The sequence below is a fragment of the Dromiciops gliroides genome, chromosome 2, assembly GCF_019393635.1.
Source record: "Dromiciops gliroides isolate mDroGli1 chromosome 2, mDroGli1.pri, whole genome shotgun sequence".
Classification (NCBI taxonomy): domain Eukaryota; kingdom Metazoa; phylum Chordata; class Mammalia; order Microbiotheria; family Microbiotheriidae; genus Dromiciops; species Dromiciops gliroides.
Genome location: NC_057862.1, coordinates 646,187,180 through 646,205,590, shown reverse-complemented (window position 1 = coordinate 646,205,590; position 18,411 = coordinate 646,187,180). Strand labels below are relative to the sequence as shown.

Genomic DNA, 18,411 nt, shown 5'->3' with positions numbered 1-18,411 from the left:
TTTCTAACCTCTAATGAAAGATCAAGGAAAAAAACACTCTCTCAGTTTATTAGTAGAAGCATAAAACTGGATAAAATATCTTAAAAACTCATTTTTATTCCTTCCTAGACAAACACAACTAAATTGCCAAAGGAAGATAATTATGTTAAACTTCTCACATTTAAGAAAACAAAAGCAAAAAACTTTAATTCATCTCGAGTCTTATCCTGGCATGGTTTTTACTCATTTTTTCTCCAAATCTTTGGGTTATAGGAAGCTCAGATCAAGGGTTCAACTGAAATTTTCATTTGGTATGACAATGTTCATCTTTGGATAAATGGAAAATGGCTAACTAAACAGAGTAATATAAAACAGTTGTCCTCCCTAGGTAAAGAGGGAGTTTTACTGGGAGGGAAAAAAAAGTGACTAATTGTACAAATGAAGAAACATATATCTGCACACTATTCTGTTATGTTATCTTTATTGTTTAGGCAGCTGACAATGAATCCAATGCATAACTGATGAACTTCTGAGAAAACCAGCAAACATATTGATTAAAAGGTACTTCCTCCTCCAAAATAATGTGTAATAAAAACTCTTATGATTTAGTAAAATCTGAAATATCCTAAAGAAATTCAAATAAGCAAAGAGACTAAGCACTAGCATTTACTCTGAAAGTGTTTTTTTTTTAATTCATCTTCATTTTTATTCAGAGACAGAATAACATAATTGAGAATCTTAGACGCAGAATCCAAAAAAGATAGGTTCAAGTCCAAACTATGTCAATTAGTAGTTCTGTAACCATGGACCACTCACTTAACCTCTCATGTCTTTTTTTTTTTTTAAGATAAAAATGCCTAACCTATTTCTTTAGGAGTACAATGCATCAGAGAAGTAAGTAACAGATACTAATACTACTGATAAACTAGTAACTACTAATAAAAATTATTGCTAGTGGTAAAAATTTTATTCAATTATCATTGTCTTCATCATGAAATTCATTAAGGTTCTGCATAGCCTTAATGTATTATTATTTCCCTTCAGCAGAACTAAGTATGGCTTCCAAATTAATGACAGAGAAGAATTGAAACGTCTTATTAATCACTTGATGCACAGGGGTAACATCAAGTAAAATGGCTCCACCAAAAGAAACCACATGAATAACACTTTTTTTTTCCCCCCCACGGAATCTTTCTCCGATGACATCAAAATTCATTTGCATTCAAAGAGCATAATATTCTTGACATATGCCAAGGAAAGATGGAGGATACAAGCTTTAAGCTTGAACCCAGAGGTCATGATAAACTCATGGATGAAGGCAAAGTTCTACAAATAACTCTTGATAATGGTCATAACCATAAGGAAACAGGAAAGACTGAGCAAAGTCTAAAAATGCAACATCCTTCGAGTATAACTGGTTTCCTCTTACCTCTGCCTCCTAATTCTCTGACCATGTAAAAGTAACATTTAGGTATTTTCAAATGTCCACCTTAAAAATAAGAGACTCAGGGGCAGCTAGGTGGCGTAGTGGATAGATCACTGGCCCTGGAGTCAGGAGGACCTGAGTTCAAATCTGACCTCAGACCCTTGACACTTACTAGCTGTGTGGCCCTGGGTAAGTCACTTAACCCCAATTGCCTCACCCAAAAAAATTTTTAAAATAAAAAAATATTATATTTAAGGTCCCTTCCCACTCTAATCCTTATGATTTTCATATGTTGAATTATTAATCGCCATTATATAAATAAACTGCCTTTAGATTTAGAATTTTGATACATTAATGAATGCCTGGTTTACTATCCTTCTGAGGAAATGAATAATTGCACTGGTATTGTTGAAATATATGCTGAATTATTTAGAAAGATAAATTTGCATTGGAAAAAATTGCAATAATTTAGTGCTTTTACTCTATCAGTAGCACATTCAATCATCATTGCCATTGTTGCTAGTACCACCACCACCACCATCATCATCCTTCAAGTTAATACAAGCAATATTCCCTTTAGACATTACTATGCTAAATCAAAGGTAGTCTTATGAAATTAGCATAAAAAATATTGGCTGAGTTCATAGTGATATCACCCATGGAAATCCTTATGATTTCCTTTTTGGCATTTCATTAGGCATTTCATTAGGCATTTCATGGTCTCAATTTGGAGATAAACTATTTCAGTTACAAAATAATTGATGAAGTGATGTCTGCTGTTTGTTTTTTCCAAAAATATTTTTGTAGGTCTCTTGTTTGCCATGTGGTCTAAGAACACCGAAGAGCAATCCCTTGGGTGTGTACTCCCTCCCATGCTCTATGACCTCTAGTTGATTTTCGTGAATTATCATTGCCAAAAAAAAATTGTCACTCTATAGCAGTACTAGTGATGAACCTTCTGAACAAAACTAGGTGGATCCTCTTTTGTACAACAGCTCAATCACTGGACACATGTTCCAGGCGTTTCCAGTGTGGTAGGACCTACCGTGGATCATGATCCACTGACAGAGTCCTCAGGAGTAACTAGAATAACAAAATGAAATCTCAAACAGAACATGAGTGGGGGTAAGTGCTGCTATCTTTATAAAAAAGCACTGAAAACTCAAGCTAAAGACCAGGCACAATGCTCATCTGTTACTTCAAACAAAAGGCTTAAGTGACAACTACCTCTTGTGACTGCTTTTTTCTGATAAACCATCTTACCTCCTGGAAAGGGAAAATCTTAAAATAGAAATAAAATTGGACACTGGACTGTCACCTAATACTAATTCACTCAGTCCTGATTGTCTCTAGTTTAGCAAATTAGGAATGCAGATCTGGCGGTAAAGTCAATTTTGAAGAGATTTATTGTGAGATATAATGGTTGATTAGTAGCAATTAAATCTAATACTTGTTGGGAATACTAAAATGCCGCAGCTCCTTGATTAAATGCTTGGACAATGTAAAAAAGTGAAATAAAAGCTAAAAGTAAACTTCAAAGATACCAAGGGGAAAAAGACTATCCTTAGCCAACTGTGAAATTGACATGGTGATATTGTCCCCCTCCGCCCCCAAAAAGAAAAAGCCCACATAAATAATTCAGAGACCATACGTGAAGTCAAAAGAGAAGAGACTGACATTAAGATGAAAAGTGTCAAAAATTTGGTAGAATATTGATATTCCTGAAAGTCAGCATGGCAGAGTGGAAGAGAACTGGACTCCAAGTCAGGAAGTCTTGGATTCACCTACTGAATGAGTGACCTACCCTGGGGCTCAACCTTGTAGTCAATTTTCAAAGACTCTTAAGTCTCAAAGCAGGTGCCAATCTACATTGGTAAAGGGAGTTTCCTCACTAAGAGGAAACAAATGGAACCACAGATAAAGACAAAAACAAACAAACAAACAAACAAACAAACAAAACCTTCCTGAAGCATGTGAGTGCTCTGGACAGGAAGAGCGTTAGCAAAATATGAAGCAGCTGAATTTTGGAATCCTCTTTATAAATTTGTTGCTATCAGTCTTCCCTTTAGGCATTACCGTGTTAAATCAATGGTGCCCCCAGGACTCTGGCATAGTACAACTGGGATTGCTGAACATTAGGCGATAAGCTGGTGCCATGTAAAAATTTACCTTGGCCTAGTCACGCTGACTGAGAGAAACACTACCATGTTAGGGTGGGGGGTGTTGGGTAAAATTGTGCTAAGAAAAAATTGTTTAAAACAAGATATTTCTCTTGCCTTTCCTTATCATTATCAATTCCAATTATATGGGTGTTTTTCTGTGATTGGTTTATGCTAAATACAATTGGTAGCCAAAGGCAATTTTTTGGTCATGAAAGCCAAGCATCTCTGCCCCAAGCTTTCTGTCCACTCTCTTTCCTTCACCCTACAGAACTCATAAAAGCTGGCTGCCTTTCCTTGGATTGTCATCCCTCTCCTCTGTTCAGAGAGAGAGCAGCTAGAGTTCAGCCCTGGCCAGCAAAAGTCAGGGCCTGCCTGCTGCTGCTCTGCCATCCTGGCTGTGCCTCTCTCTTCTGATGCAAAAAGATTACTTCCCTTAAAAACATCCAGAGACATCAATAAGGCAAGGGAAGCTTCCAGGGGGAGCCATGATTGGAGAGTCAAGGGATTCCAATAGAGGAGGTCTCAGGTTCCACACCAGGAAGCACTTCCTACCACAACGCAGCTCAACATAATTAGAGCTGCTACTTGTGTGGTCCAGTATACTATTTCCCTATCTCTAACCATCTTTGGCAACTGTTAATACTCAGCATCCGATAACTACCAAAACAACTGGGTATGAAAAACTGAGGGGAAAAAACAACCTGAAAAGAACTTGGGACCTTCCAAGTTTTATCACATCCCACTTATAATACTGCGCACACACATTCTTTCACCCGTACACGTTCCATGAGATGGGTTATAAGTTAAAGTGGGTGTAAATTTTCAGAACCTCTTTGTGTATCCACAATTAAAAAGGCAAAATTTCCATAGGCTTGGAACAAAGCATGCAAAGTTAAACCTGTAAATGTGGTCAAACTTACCTAAAAGGGAGAAAGAATCATTCACAACTCTTCATCTGGTTATGAACAGTGCTACCTATTATTGATGGCTCTAAGTGAAATCATTTGAGAAGGTTGCTGCTCCTACCCTAGCATGTTGTTCTCATGAGCAAGGCACACTTCCCCCTTCCTTCTCCTTCCTCTCCCTCTCCCTCTCTCTCCCCCCTCCCTCCCTCCCCTCCCCCCTCTCTCCTTCTCTCTCTCTTCCCCCCCCCCTCCCTGTCCCTCTCTTTCTTCCCTTCTCTCTCTTTCCCCAGAACTCCTATTCACTGGACCGGGGGCCCCTAGACCTACAACTAGACCTAGAAAGAACCTGAGCAGCCATTTGAATCAGATCCACCATCTTACAGATGAGGACACCTGGGCCCAAGGAGGTTGAGGGACTCCTTTGCTCTCTTCCTATCCTAGAATCCTTCTCGTAGCTCTTGGATAAAACGGCTACAAGAAGCTTGAACTTCCTCTAAGATGTAGACGATGATGACTTCAGCCTTTAGTCCACTGAAAGCTTCCAGTGTTGGCAATCTAGGTAACTGTTCACCATTTACCCCCTGGCTTGACTCATTCCCCCTTACCAGCAGCCTTCCCACCCTAGAGAGACCTCTATCCTGAGACCCGCTCTCTGACTGGTGAGGACCTCAGACAGTCCCTCATGAGGGACCCCCTGACAAGTCACTCCTGGCTCAACTCCTTCTCTGCATTTCTCCACCTTCTCACAGCAGCTTTGCCTTCCATGCTGGCCCCCTCTCCCACTTAGCCTTACATCTTGTCTTTATATGGCATCTTCCCACCATAGAACAGAGGATGCAGGAGGGCAAGGACTGTCTTGTTTAGTTTTTATATCAACAGTGTTTAACAACCAGTGTCTGGCATCATTCCTATCTATGTCCTTCCCTGCAAGGACTAAAGAAGAGGGGAAATGGAGTCACGATGAGGCGTTTTATCTTAAAACTTTGGCAATGGAATATTATAGAAAAGACAGAGGATTTGTTCTAAGAGGGATGGAATTGCTTTGGTTCCGTATTTCCTTGTGACTCTGGACCTCAGTGTCCTCATCAAGAAAATGGAGGGATTTGACTAGGTGATCTCACAGGTCCCTTTAGCTGTAAATCCTATTGGATAGTTTTTTAAATCCCTTAGAAAATCTCAAAAGGGCCAACCACTAGTTTCAGGGTCAGAAAATCAGAAGGGAAGCTATGCACGAGCCTGGGTTCCGTTCTTCATTTGGCCAAGGAGGAGATAAATATTGACTGGAAGGGCTGTTGAAGAGAGGACACGAGCATCAGAATGGGGGAGGCAGAGAGGAAGGGGAGAAGTAGACTGGAAATCTGATCCATAAAATGAGAGAAGCCATTTGCTGCACATAAATATAAAAGTCCCCAACTAGTGGGACCTCCTTTTATAGAATCGGAGACTTGAAGCTAGAAGGGACCTAGTCCAACCACATCATGCCATAGATGAGGAACCCAGGGAAGTTAGGGGATTTGCCCTCAAGTTCATCAAAGTGGTAAGGGAGGGCTACACAAGAGCCAAGGCCCAACCTCAGGTCCTCTGACTTCAAGTCCACATTGGGATGCTTCTGATAAAGAAGGAGACAAAGTTGTCTTTTTGTAAATGAACCAGTAAGGAATAAGAGGCATGGACTATCTTTTTGCTAATATTTTTAAATTCTATGATTCTAAACAAACAAGTTATTTCTAATGCTGTTATTTCATTTTAATAAGCACCTATCATCTCCCCAACTGGACTGAGTTCCTTAAATATGGAGACCACTACTCCCCGTAAATCTGTACAACCTTACCAGTAGACTTTTTACATCTATTAGGTAATCAGGTTAAAGCCTAGTTGGAGCATTAAAAATACAATAGAAACAACTGTCTCAGGCACCATGCCAGAAGGCTGAGACCTCAGATAAAGGAATGGCATCATACCAGCCACAGCCTCTGACACCAAGCCTAAAACTAGAAAGATTAAGACCCAAAGCAAAACCAAGTCGTTCCCTTTTTTCATAGGCTTGGGGAAGTCAATAGGAAATAGGGTACTTCAAAGCATTTCTGATTAAAAGACCTGAGCTGCACAGAAACTCTTAAGTACAAACACAAGAGTCAAAAGAAACATAAAAAGGTGAACATGAATGAACAAAGATAAGGAATGAAACAAGGATAAACTACCGGGAGATGACACAAGTACCCCCTGAGCCTTATAAGCATCTGCAGTCGTAGAGGAAGTCTAATTAGACAAAAGGCCTAGGAGTGTGGTTCTCTTATATTCCGACAATCTTAAAAGACTAGAAAGGGAGAAAAAGAGGAAGATACTGTGGGTGGGGGGTTGTGGAAGAGAGGAAGTGTATGGAAATTTCTCTCATGTAATCAGAATGTGCAAGTAGAAATCTATACAGACAAGGAGGAAGGGGAAGGAAGAGCAGGTAACACTTGCACCTCACTCCCATCTGAAATGGTCAAAGGAGGTAAGAATACACACTCACACACACACAGCTGGGTACAGAAATACATTCCATTCAATAGGGAAATTGGAGGGACGGAGGAGAAGAAAGGAGAAAAGGGTGGTAAATTAAGGTATGGAATTACTCCTACGCAAAACACATTTTAATTAAAGATATACAAAAATAGGGCAGCTAGGTGGCGCGGTGGATAAAGCACCGGCCCTGGATTCAGGAGGACCTGAGTTCAAATCCAGCCTCAGACACTTGACCTTGGGCAAATCACGTAACCCTCATTCCCCCACCCAAAAAAAAAAAAAAAAAAGATACACAGAAATAGAGTTCTTTATGCAGTAGCAAAGAACTGGAAACTGAGGTGATGCCCATCAACTGGGGAATGGCTGAACAAGTATGTGATGCAATAATATTGTGCTATAGAAATGATGTCTGTAGGTATGACTTCTGAGAAAAGATATGGCATTAGGCATCTAAGTGGTCCAGTGAATAGAGCGCCGGGCCTGAAGTCAGGAAGACATAAGTTCAAATCCAGCCTCAGACACTTCGTAGCTGTGTGACCCTGGGAAAATCACCTAACCTCTGTTTGCCTCAGTTTCCTCATCTATAAAATGGAATAATAATAGCATGTACTTGTCAGTGTTGTTGTGAGAATCAAATGAGATAATAATTATAAAGCACTTAGCACAGTGCCTGGCACATGGTCAGCACTATGTAAGTTCCAGCTAGTAAATAGCTGGTTATTATTAAATCTGGGAAAACTTGGGTGAACTTCACTGTGCATCAGTTCATTTAAGTCTTCCAAGGTTTTTCTGAAAGCCATCTCCATCATTTCTTATGGTACAATAATATTCCAGCCCATGTCATCTGCAAAAAGTGATAGTTGTTTTCTTGTTGCCCCATTGCTTGCACTTCTTTTTTCTTGTCTTATACCCAGCATTTCCAGTTCAGTACTAAATAGTACTGGTGACAATGGACGTCCTTGCTTCACCAATGTTGCTTTCTTTCTTTAGATAGATAATACTCATGTTAGAGAAAGCTCCATTGATTCCTGTGCTTTCTGGTATTTTTAACAGGATTGGGTGTTGCATTTTGTCAAAAGCTTTTTCTGCATCTATTGAAATTATCATGTGGTTTTTGTTGTTTTTGCTACTGATGTGGTCAATTAGGTTTCTATTTTCCTGATACTGAACCAGGCCTGCATTCCTGATATAAATCTAACTTGGTCATATACCTTTGGGATGTAATGCTGTAATCTCCTTGCTAGTATTTTATTTAAAATTTTTCCATCAATATTCATTAAGGAAACTGGTCTGTAGTCTTCTTTCTCTGTTTTGACTCTCTCCTTGGTTTAGATATCAAGACCATATTTGTGTCACAGAACGAATTTGGTAGGGTTCCTTTACCTATTTTTTTTGTTCAAAAATGTATATGTTATTGGAATTCATTGTTCTTTAAATGTTTAATAGAACTCACAAATAAATCCATCTGGTCTTGAGATTTGATTTTTTTTTTCTTCCCCTTAAGGAGCTCATTTATGTCTTGGTCGATTTTTTCCCCCCAACGAAGATAGTTACTTAAGTATTCTATTTTCTCTTCTTAACAAAGACAATTTATATTTTTGTAAATATTCAGCCAAGGGTAGCCAGGTGGCACAGTGGATATAATGCCAGGTCTGGAGGCAGAAAGACTCATCTTCCTAAGTTCAAACCTGGCCTCAGACACTTACTAGCTGTGTGACCCTGTGCAAGTCATTTAACCCAATTTACCTCAATTTCCTCATCTGTAAAATGAGCTGGAGAAGGAAATGGCAAACCACTCCAGTATCTGCCAAGAAAATCCCAAATGGAGTCACAAAGAGTTGGACATGACTGAAACGAGTCAACAACAATAATATTCTTCCACTTCATTTAGACTGTCAGTTTTATTGGCATGGAGTTGAGCAAAATAGCTCCTAATAATTACTTTATTTACTGTTTATTGGTTGTGATGACTTCACTTCCCTTTTTTCAAAGGGGATTCATATATTTAGAACAAGAATATATCTTAATGGGCTCATACAATTATCTAGGTAGGATATCTATATTTTACAAGGCTGCAGATCTCCTAACAAATTAAACATCACAGTAGGAATCAAAAATTACCTCCCAATAACTTTTAATTTGGCCTTATATGTGTTTCCTTCTTTTTGAAATGGAAATGCTGAGCTCTTACCTTTCCATTTCTTAAGCTATGCTTGAAATGGATATCCCACAGGCAACTCAAACTCAACATATTCAAAATATAATTCATCTTTTCCCCCAAAACTCTCTTTTCCCCAATTTCCTTGTTATTTTCAAAAGCACCACCATCCTCCCAACCACCCAACCCCAATGTCACTCTCACCTCCTCAGTTATACCACCCCATGTATCCAATTTGTCATTAAAACTCATCCTTTCTACCTTCACACCGTCTCTCCTGCAAGTCCCCTTCATTCTACTCAGTTACCACCCTAGTCCAGGATCTCACCACTGACAGAAGCTATTAGAATATCCTTCTAATTAGTCTGCCTGCTTCAAGTCTCTCCCCTTTTCAATCCATCCTCCACTTGGCTACCAAAATTATTTTCCCAAAGCCTCGGCTTGATGTGACCAATATCACTTAGATCTCACACGCTCAATAGACTGAGGGACTCCCTCATATTTATAGGATTAAATACTAAATCATCTCCTGGTCTTGATCCCTTCCCACCTCGCCCCTCTTCTTACACTTGTCTCCCCCTCTACAATGCAGCCACACTAGCTTACTTGTCATTCCTATTAGAGGATACATTCTCTCCAGACTCCAAGTATTTTAGTTGGCTATCCCCCATGCCTGGAATGTTTTCCCTTCTCATCTCTGACTTCCTGCAAAACACAGCTCAAGTTAAAGGGAACAGAAGGACAGAAAGAATTATAGACAAGCAGGGCAGCTCTGAAAGCCGCAGGCTGAATGTATGGCACGTTTGGAGAGAAAAGGCAAGCTGTACATAACAGAGGTTTGCAGTTTGACACACAACTCTCTTTTTTTTCTGTTGTACCGTACAGAAATGCCCCTTTTATCTGGTGTTTGTTCGTTCAAAATAATTCATTAGCTTTTTCTTTTTTCAGCTCAGTACATATCCCCCCACTTTCTGCAGGAAACTTTCTTTCCCCCCACCCCCCTCCTGCCACCAAGTCTTCCCTCTGAAATTAACTTACACTCTCTATTTCTAATAGGTATGTGGTTATTTGCAGATTATCTCCCTCATGAGAAAAGAGCCCCTTGACGGTATGGTAGGGACTATGTTGGTGTCTTTTTTTTATTAAGCCTAGCCCTTAGCACAGGGCCTGGCACACAGTGAGTTCTTAATAAATCCGTGTTTACTGACTGACAACAAAATAGGTGGCATAATAGAGGGAAATGTACGTAATGATCAAGTATTGTAGGAATTTGCCTGGCCTGATTTATGAAAGTCATTTAATCTTGTTACGAGGAAGAGATTTCAGGAACAAGTGATCAATAATACTAATCTAACTTGAAAGTATACTGCTAGAAAGGTCAATAGCTAGAAGTGCAATGAAACTACAACATTTGAACTACCACATTTTTAACGTGTGGGCATCACCCTAATCTCATAGAACTACTAAGACTTCCCCACTCTTGTTCACTTTCCTAATCCACACCTCGTCCTATCTGCCCCCAAAGAGGTACTTCCTTTTGAATAAGTGTTTTAATATGAAAGATACACAAATAAGATAAAAAATATTGCGCAATTTATATTAAAATATTGGATCACTGAGTCTAAAATTCTTCAAATGAACATGTAATCAATAAAAACAACCCCTGTTTATATAATCAAAGTAGTTTAAATAATAATGAATAAACTAAATAACTAGTTTATGTTGTTTTAATTTAAGATTTTTGAAAATGATATGCAGTTTGAGAATTTGAGTTTTTCCATTGTAAAAGCATATTTCTTGGCATTGCCTAAGATACAATGATGAGTGTTAACACACAACTCAAAATTTCCTATCTCAGCTAAACCTGCTGCTTTTTCTTCCAGTTCACATCCAGAGGCCTGATTTCACTAGGCAACATTCAAATGTCCCATGATGGTACATATCATTAAAAGCTGAAACATTTTCTGTGAACATTTCCTAGATCAATATTTCTTATTCATTATTACTACTTAATTTTAAAATTATACTGAAACATAGATTTGCCTGCTGGATTATATCCTAAAAGGACAGAAAGACTATTGTTTTCTTAATTTAGTTCAGGAGTTCTTTGCCTTTGTTTAAGCAGTAGACCCTACTGGTAATCTGGTGATGCCCATCAACCCCTTCTCAGAATGTTTTTAAATGCACAAAGTAAATCTAAGATTGTAAAGGAAATTAATTATATTGAAATAGGTTAAGAACCCTGACTAGTTTACTCCCATATTTGGGATAGGTGCTGGTAATGAAAGAGCCAAGGATACCACATCAGAGAACTTGGATTGAAATCTTAGCTATACCATTTGGGACACCGGGAGAGTTATTTAATCTGTCTGGTGTCATCTGTAAAAGATGCTGCTAGACAGATTACAGTTTCAGGGAGGATTCCATTCCCTTAGACTGGGGTCATCCTATGGTTTACACCACAAAGAACAGTAGAATTTGATCCTCACTATAAGTTACAAACTGCAATCCCTGGTGACCTCATGAGCTCTTCCCACAGGTGTCATTATCATTTTCATGCAGAAAACTCATAGATTCTTTTCTCTCTCTTTCTCTCCCCCTCTCTTCCTCTCTTCCTCTCTCTCTCTCTCTGCCTCTCTCTCTCTCTCTGTATGTATATCCCCATCCTATCTCCTGACCTACATCACTAACAGTCTACTTCACATTTCCTGCTGAATGCTCTAGAGACATCTCAGCCTTACCAAGACACAAACAGAATCCATATCCTTTCCCCTCGGACTCCCCACTCTTCCACATTTCACTGTCCTTGCTGCTTCATCCTTCACACACTCTCATAGGCACATACACTGGCCTCCACCTCTGTCCTTCATGCAGCTTTCCATCCCTGGTCTCCATGCCTCTCCTAGCCATCCCCCAAGGCCTGGAACGGGGTCCCTCCTCCTCACCTCTGCCTCACAGAGTCCCTGCTCAAGCATCACTTTCTACAGGAAGCCATTTTCTTCATTTGTATGTGGATGGTACTACATACATGTAATCTGTACTTGCATCTTCCCACTTCAGAATGAACAGCAGTTACTAGAGAAGTAGGAGCTGTGGCATTCTTTATGTTTGTGATTATAGCACCTAGCACAGCATCCGGCACGCAGAAGGCACAGAATTATTACTTGTCTATTGATTATGATGTCTTCCATATTCAAAGCAAGAAGGGGAGGACGGAGCAAGGAGAGAGAGGTGCATGGGACTCCTGGGAAGTAGAGCTGGCATCTGAATCCAAAGATATGAGAACTGATAAGGAGCTACAATTATGGGCACCTGCCATGTGTGAAGGTGACCAGGCGAGGCAGGACACAGCCAGAAACCTCCGTATTAGCCATGTCCTTTGGGATGGCCACTCGAAATTAAAATGACATGCAGCAGAGAGAGCTGAGCTCATAAGAAGAACTGAAGAAAATGTATTCTGTGTCCGGCAGAATTCAACCCACCAATTCATGTGTATTGAATGCCTATTTGGAGGCACAGAAAGGGAGCTAAGATGAATTCACATGGTCCTGCCTTCAAGCAGCTTACAGTCTGGCTATATGGCATTCGGAAGATAGGACACCTTCCTAGATGGGACAGTGCATAGAGTCAGAGGACCTGGCTTCACTTCCTACCACCGATACATACTGACTGTGTGGGGTGGGATGACCTAGCAGGTCCCATTTAGCTCTCAATCTGTGAGCTATTCCTAACCTGACCAAATAGAAATCGAATTTACCTTCACCTTCTCCGTGCCTTTAAAACTACTAGAAGATTAGATGGTAAGGTATTTTGAGATGCCCTAGATGAAAGATAAATTTATAACTAAACTGTAATTAATTTTTAAAAGCCTGCCCTAAAGCTTGTGAGCACATTGTCTTGGCTAATGATCACGTCTAAGCAGAATTCTCATCTTGCTGAGAACAGGATCCCAGATGGAGGAGCCCCGAGGAAGGCCTCACCACTCACTGTATGAAGCCGCAGGCGTTCTACAAACACAACCTGCCAACCATATGCCTCGGGAGCTGAACAACAGGAGGAAAAGCACAGTGCGAGCAGCCGCTCCACTCCCTCCACACCCTAGGCTGCCCTGGTGCTCACCGACAATGGACACAGCCAAGAGCTTCACATACTACTGGCTGACAACAGGCTTGTCAGCTGTAGAAACTGACTGAAGTAGCTTCAGGGTGTCTTTGACTCAACAGAACTGCTTCACACCCACTCTTCCTCCCATCCCCACTGAAAGATACAATCTTAGCATTATGGAAGACCCAGGCCTGAAGATGAAGAACTCTGAAGACCCTGTCAACAAAGCAGACCTGGCTCAAACAAGACTCCAGTCCAGAGGCTTTAGCAACTGACCAGTCCATTTTGCAGAAAGGTGTTCCCTGTCCTTTTTAATTACAAAATAAATTCATTCTAATAGAGGGGGCGCCTCTATCCAGGGCATTCCCCTGAAACACAGTTGTTTATTTGATCAGTATTTAGACTTGTGAGTTCAGCCAAAGACCAGGGCAATTTGGAGTCAATAATTGTTCCACTCTGTGAGGTTTTCTGATTGTTACACACACCGTGATCATTCCGGATTTTTAAAACCTACTTTGACACTTTCAGTCTGGGGTGTGGATAGACATCACTAAATGGAAACATGCTTGAGTGGAAACCCAGTGACATCTACTTGGCTTGCATTTTCCTCAAGGCTCACCCTTTTCCCACTTTTTCCTTTCTCTTTTGTTCTTCCTTTAAAATTTAGTTTCAATCTATAAACATATCATCCACTCCACCAAATTTCTCCCATTAATAACCATAACCTATCCATAATGCTTTAAGTTTTGCAAAGCACTTCCTATATATGACATCTAAGTCTCAACAACTCTATTAGGTAGATCCTATCATAATCCCTATTTTACAGATAAGGAAACTAAGGCAGATAAAAATTCAGTGACTTGCCCAGGGTCAATTAGCTAATAAACATCTAAGGAAGGATTTGAATTTAGGTCTTTTGGGTTCCACATCTGGGACTCTATATCCCCTAGCTGCCACGCCCTAAATTCCATCCGTCCTTATAGCTTCCCTTTCGTACCACTACAGATGAAAATACAAAGAATTTATTTTCTTAAAAAAACTATGTCAAGAAATATTACCTATCAAAATACTTTCATTCCTGGGGGGATGAGGAGAAAGGGGATATGGGAGTCCTTAGCTTCTCTACTCGTACTCCATTATTCCTAATTTGATAGAATATCGTTGTTTCATCTCTTCTGTCCATTTCAATACTGAATCAAATTGGTAGAAACATCAGTGGTGTGAATACTTGATGTTCTATTGATATAAGCTTGAACTAAAAAGAGGATTTTAACTAATTTGTATAAAGAAATTATCAAATGTCTACTGAGAAATCTCAATTTCCACTTGCACTGGAAACTGCTTTTAGAGATAAGTTACATAACCAACCAGTGGCTGTGTAAACTTACAGAAACATGGTGTTTGATACACATTCATTTTTTTTTTTTTTGGGCAGGGCAATGAGGGTTAAGTGACTTGCCCAGGGTCACACAGCTAGTAAGTGTCAAGTGTCTGAGGCCAGAATTGAACTCAGGTCCTCCTGAATCCAGGGCCGGTGCTTTACCACTGTGCCACCTAGCTGCCCCCCACATTCATTTTTAAAGTAAAAATGAAATACTACTCCAATATGATACATTTCTACATGTGAGTGAAAGGGGGTACGGTAGGGGATTCGAAGCCCTTTGGAAAATATTTAGTTCTACTTTCTGATATAATTGTAACAAAGACATGCCTTGGTTTAGAGACTAAGGCCTAGAAATTTTCCAATCTCATTCCAAATACCACCAGAACATTTAGTCTGAACCCTGGAGGGAGGGAGGGAGGGAGGGAGGGAGGGAAAGAGAGAGAAAGAAAGAAACAAAGAACTTGTTAAGTTCTTACTATACACAAAACACTGAGCTACAAGATAGAGACAGAAAGAGACAGACCATACAGTCCCTGCTGTCAAGAAACTCACATTCTAATGGGGGAGAGAACAGCACATATACAAGGTTTCAGCTCCAAATAAAATGGAAAAATCCCATGAGGTTAGGAGGGTGCACAAAGGAATGGTAAGTACAAAGCAAACAAGGAAGTATAGAGACCTGTGTGTGGGACTGAAGAGCAGAACCAGCAGAGCCAAAACTGACTATACTCTGACTACACCTAAACAGTAAAAGGGAAAAAAAAAAAAGGAGGGAGGGGAACCTTGGCCAAAAGCCGTAGAAATTTGGGCAACTTAGGAAGGGGACATTGAACAAAATGCTTTTATTTGCTTGCTTGGTGATTGTTGATGCATTAGTTTCTACCTTAATAAGGAGGCACAGATAAAATTTTGCGCCTTGTTTTGTATTTGATGGTTTTGTTTAAATTTTTAATATTTTAAATAAAGCATAATCCTATGTGACTACCTAAGAAGTTAGAATTTTTGACTGTAGGCATTCTGAAGAAATAGATATTGACATCTCACTGATGATCTGAAAAACCATTAGCAAACAAAATGGGAGAAGGACCTAAGATTTGAAAAGAGAATTTCTCTAGCTGTGTGACCCTGAGCAAGTCACTTAACCCCTATTGCCTCACCAAAAAAAAAAAAAAATAGAGAATTTCTGAGTTATGAGTCTGGGCTTTACCACTTCCTAGTTATGTGAGAGTGGTCAAGGAACTTAACCTCTGGGCTTCAGTTTCATTTGCTGGAAAATGTGGATAATAAAAACTTCACCTACCAACAAAGTCAAGTGATCTGTAAACTATAAAGTATCACATACCAATGTGAATGAGTATCCTGAGGTCAGCTGACTAGGCAGAAGCGGTCCCAGATTAACTTGCAAGCATAAGAAAATCATAAACATAAAAACCTTCACTTCTGACAAGAGTTACCTGAGCCACTATAAGACGATGAAGAAGGTGTCCGCCTGGAGAAGCTTTTGACTGCAAGACTCTGCCCTCTTTGTTTTCGCCGCCAGGCTGTCCTACATTTGGAGTCAATACTCTGCTTGATTCGATACCAGTCAGATTCTGTGATTCCAAATTTATAAAAAAGGTGACCTGAAAGACACATCCCAGAAAAGCCCTGAGTGAGATGAATGCGTTTGATGGGCACACGTGGAGGGAACACCAGCGATGTGATGAATGAAATCAAAATGCACTTCTCTGGCTGCTGAGTTCATGATCGGGAAAAAATTATTTTATGAGGGAATCCTGAGTTAACAAATACAGGGAACAGGTCACCCCTGAAAAGAAGATTCAAATGTTTACAAAACCAAAAGTTTAACTTCTGAATATGTATTTAATTTTAGATCAACTTAAGCTATCCCCAACTGTGCTGCTCCCAATTAAAGAAGGTGTATCACAGAATCAGAAATCACAGGTTCAAATAACAGCCTGCTTCCCATGAGACTTGGAACAAGTCACTTTATAATTCAGACCTTAGTTTCTCAATCTATTAAATAAAGGGTATTCAGCGAATTCCACGGTCCCCTCCATAAGGACATAACATGACTTTAAAATCACAGGATCACAGATTTCAAACTGGACAGGCCCTCTGAGGTCATCCAGGCCAACCTCATTTTAGAGAAGAGGAAACTTAGGGACCCTAGGAAGGTCAGATGATTAGTACAAAATGATGCAGATAAGAAGAAGAGCTGAGATTCCAAGCGAAAGCCTGTGATTCCAGTGTCTGGGCTCCTTCTATCTTACATCCCTTAGAATCCTAAGACCCTAAGCAGCCAGTGCCCAAAATGAGGAACGACAGATATTACAAGTTTCTGGCTCTTCAGGACTTCAAGTCAGTTACTCCTTGTGCTGTCACACAATGTACAGTGCCTGAGGTGAAGAAGGCTGGCAATAATCTTTCTGAGGACCTTATCTTGAGAAGCAAAGGCTGAGATGGGGCAGTATTGAAAAAGAGCACAGACACCCCACACACACACACACACACCAATAAAAGTCTCCTGAAATAAATCTCTTACTATTTAGATTCATAAATTCTAAGAGAGTGACAACTTGTAAAAAGTAAAAATCAAACAAAACGAAAAACACTCAAAAGACCCTCTAAAGTTCCCCCACCACATTAATAGCACCACCATCCTCTCAATCCCCTGGGCTCAAAATCCTGGTTTTCAACTTCCATCCCTTCTATGTCCCTCACAATCAATCAATGAGACTCTGATGACTATTTTGTTCTTCTATCTCTGAAATTTAGTCCTCCTATGTTTCCAGGTCACTACAAAGACTGAGCCCTGCTCCAGTTTATTCTACACACAACTATCAGAATGTCTCTCAAAAATCATTTTTTCACAAGTCCATCCACCACTCTGTGGTTCTCTGATGCTTTTTAAATCGAATACCACCTCCTTAATTTGATGTTGAATACCCTCCATCAAAAGAACTTCCCAATACCTCCCTAATATCATTTCTCATTATCAGAATATATTAGAACTGAAAAGCAATTAAAAGATGATATAGCCTACCCCATCCCTGAACAGTAATCCCTCAGAGGATTCCTCTGACAAATGGTCACCTGAATTCAGTTTGAAGACCTCCAGTGATGGGGGCACATTCTCTCTTGCCCAAGGCCACCCCCTCCAATCAAGGAGAGATCTCCCTGCTGATACATGTCTCCTCACACCAAGCTGACTCTGCCACTGGAGTCAAGCAGGACAAGTTTGATCCCTCTTCCAAAAAACAGTCCTTGAATAGTTAAAAAGAAAAATCACCCCCCCACACACACATTTTGCTCCTAGGGTGACTGCCAAGGCACATCAACTTGGTTTCTACATATTCCTTTTAATTGAATGGAAAGTTCATAAAGAAATGTCCTCAGGGTGAGTCTTATCAATAATGGTTCCTAGCTTGGGGGGGGGGGGGGGGGCGGCGCCGCATTGTAATGGCAGTAGCAGCAGCAGGAGTAGGAGTCATGATAATAGAAGCCAACATTTATATTATATATAACATTTTGCATGTAAAAATGCCAGGCCCTCTGCTGGGCACTTTGATAACTATCTAATTTGGTCCTTACAACTACCATGTAAGGTAAGAACTATTATTAACTCCATTATACGTATCAGAAAACTGAGGCAAACAAAGGTTAAGTGACTTGCCCAAGGTCACAAAGCTAATAAGTGTCTGGTGCTGGGTTTGAATTTATGTCTTCCTGACTCCAGACCTAGAATTCTATCCATTGTAATACCTAGCTTCCCCAGGGTTAAT

The 18,411-nt window shown here is 40.0% G+C and overlaps 1 protein-coding gene across 10 annotated transcripts in view; it reads right to left on the bottom strand.

Annotated features, from left to right (window-relative positions):
* LOC122738264 (BTG3 associated nuclear protein) overlaps positions 1 to 18,411 on the bottom strand; it is a 257,684-nt gene that overhangs the window by 106,942 nt on the left and 132,331 nt on the right. For all 10 annotated transcript variants that reach the window (XM_043980316.1, XM_043980317.1, XM_043980319.1 and 7 more), the window contains one exon: positions 16,081 to 16,248. In XM_043980316.1, the coding sequence (XP_043836251.1) occupies positions 16,081 to 16,248 (168 nt within the window). The remainder of the gene's footprint in view (positions 1 to 16,080; positions 16,249 to 18,411) is intronic.